We start from the raw sequence: 2,542 nt of genomic DNA on the forward strand, positions 1-2,542 counted from the left end.
CTCAGCCACGCCACCTCTGCCCCTCAGCCACGCCACCTCTGCCTCTCAGCCACGCCACCTCTGCCTCAGCCACACCACCTCTGCCTCAGCCACACCACCTCTGCCACTCAGCCACGTCTGTTCGCACGCTCAGCTCCCGGCTCTCCTGGGGGCGGCGTGGCCCGGCCGGGGGCGGCTTTCCCACCCACTGAGCTTTCTGCCCTCTGTGCTGTGTCACCTGCGTCACCCCGCCTGGTTGCTCGACCTCCCTGTTCTCAGTGTCGTCCTCTGTAAAATGAGGATAACAGCAGCTGACGAACCTGCTACCTCGCGAGTTCTGAGAACGTGGAGCATTAAAGATGATCAAACTCTGCCCGCTCCTGGAAGTGGGTGTCTGGGGAAATCGGGCTCTGGAGCAGGGGGTCCATGTCGGCAGATGGCCCACTGTGGGGTGGTGGTCTAGGCCCCGCCTTGTGGCTCGGAGCGGGCAGTGGGGAGGGAAGTGGGCTGGCGGGCCTCGAAGCGGCCTAGAGCTTCAGTCTGTGGTCCACATCAGGTCGGGCAGGGGGGACTAGAGCCAAAGCAAAGACTGACCCCCCCCCACCCTGGGATTGCAGCAAGTCACGCCCCACCTGCTTCCCACCTGCCACATTCATGCTGAGGGAATTCTTGGGTCATCAGGGAGAAGCCAAGGTCTTCTGAGTGACTGGCTGGCACCTACCTACCTGGACAATCAACACCTTCATGGGCAGTGGACAACATTTCTTTACAAAAAAGGCCTATCCACTTCCTCCTAATCTTCCCTCAACGAATCTGCTGGATGGCCGGTCACCACGTGCCAAGCACATGCCAGCTCTCCAGTAACCGGAACCCTCATTTCTTCACCTGATAATGCGCGTCCCGGGTGTCCGGGCTGGCATTTAGTGGGCGCTTGATAACTATGCGGAACGCATGCACGGGATCAATTACTGGGCACCAAAGAAAATTATGACGTAGTGCAGTCCTGTCAGCCACCTGTCAAAGCCCTGCCAGACCTCCTGGAAGCTGCCACTGCCGTCCACCTGCAGTCACCGGCGATGGCTCACACGCCACAGCACCAGACTTTTGGAACCAAGGATTTGAGATTTAAGACTCCATTTAGGTAAAAGGTCTCTGCTGCAGCAACCAGATGCGAGAGCTAATTAGTCAGGTAAGAGTAACAATTACTCAGCATTTACGATGCGCTGGAACTCAGTTCAGCATTTTCAAAGGTTATCTTAGACCTCACAAGCCCTCTGAAACAGGGACAGTGATGGTTATTATCCGCACGAAACACGAAGCGGCTGAGGCCGGCCGGCTAAGTCACTGGCTCAAGGTCACGCAGGCGCTGGCTCTGGCACCCCACCGCAAGCAGCCTCGGGGTCTCGGCTCTGCGCGGTGCATGCCTGAGTCCTCACCTCTCCCATTCAGAGGCTGGGAGATGAGAGACCCAGGGAGGTTCTATCCGGGGAAGGTCCAGCTGGTAAAGGCACTTCCATTTAAAGCTGGGGCGGGGGCCCCTCTGGAAACCCAATGAAAATCACGGCTCCTCCCTTTCAAAAAAGCCCACGTGGGCGCACAGGCGGAATTCTGCAAACAGTTTCAAGGGGTTCAGGGGCCCTTCAACCTGAAGGCCCGTCAAACTGAGCCACTGCCCAGCCAGGAAAGGCCGGACAGCCGGGAGCCTCGCACAGGGAAAGTGAGCGGTCTTCCAGTCCTCAGAGCGGGATTAGGGCAGTTGCCTACAGCTAGTAGGAAGAAGAGAAAAGCCGGGGGGCACATTAGTCTCCCTGAGTGATGCAGGGGTTTGAGGACTCAATGAACAGAAAGTCTCAGTGCAGTGAAGTCAGCAAAGACTAGTTTAATCAGAGCGCAAAGGAAAACGCCTTCCTTGGCTCGTACATCTGACTGTCTCCACATCTGGCTGCCCCGACTGGCAGATGTGGGGGGGGGGCACATCCCTCCCCCCACACTCCGAAGAACCCCTGGCTAGAATTTCATCAGCCCCAGTTCACACGTGGCTTGGTTTTACCCTAAGCAGAAAGAACTGGCCAAAGAGAGGAATGGAGTGATAGAAATAATACCTGAGATTTCAAAGCTCAAACTGGGGGGGGGGGTTTGGGGGGACAGAGATAGCAGAGGCTTTAACAACCCCCCCAGCCCAAGTGGCCGAGGTCTCTAGGATTCACGCCCCTTCACGCCCTATTAGCACAAACACACAATCACGCACATCTGGCCATTTTCTCGTCCACCCCGAGCGAGCGCTATGCCATTCAAGGGCCCTGGAGACCTCGGCCCGAGGTAGGCATTTAGGAGTCTTCAACCATTTTTATTAATTTTTTTCCTAGAGCTTTCCTAAGTCGTAATTTTTAAAACAGCACGGGGAGGCCGGTGAGAAAGTCGATTATGCCCACCCCGACCCTTCCTGCACAAAACAGGAAACTGAGGCCGGGAGGACGAGCCCTGCTGCAATCCTTCCCCCAGCACGCCCGCATCGCCAAGGGCCGGCCGCGGGAGGGAGGCCGGCAGGCGCCTTCAGCAGACC

The 2,542-nt window shown here is 57.3% G+C and overlaps 2 protein-coding genes across 2 annotated transcripts in view; both read right to left on the reverse strand.

The window, feature by feature from the left end:
* Nucleotides 1–317, reverse strand: part of ZNF777 (zinc finger protein 777) — a 1,856-nt gene extending 1,539 nt beyond the window's left edge. Inside the window, exon 1 of the mRNA XM_012733848.1 lies at nucleotides 300–317. The gene's annotated coding sequence lies outside the window, so the exon portion shown is untranslated. The remainder of the gene's footprint in view (nucleotides 1–299) is intronic.
* A 535-nt stretch (nucleotides 318–852) lies between these two features.
* The window catches only part of ZNF746 (zinc finger protein 746), a 27,680-nt gene continuing 25,990 nt past the window's right edge, over nucleotides 853–2,542 (reverse strand). The window contains exon 8 of the mRNA XM_012733849.1: nucleotides 853–947. Coding sequence (XP_012589303.1) covers nucleotides 853–947 — 95 coding nt within the window. The remainder of the gene's footprint in view (nucleotides 948–2,542) is intronic.

Source organism: Condylura cristata, unplaced genomic scaffold (assembly GCF_000260355.1).
Source record: "Condylura cristata isolate star-nosed mole 26May11 unplaced genomic scaffold, ConCri1.0 scaffold00042, whole genome shotgun sequence".
Classification (NCBI taxonomy): domain Eukaryota; kingdom Metazoa; phylum Chordata; class Mammalia; order Eulipotyphla; family Talpidae; genus Condylura; species Condylura cristata.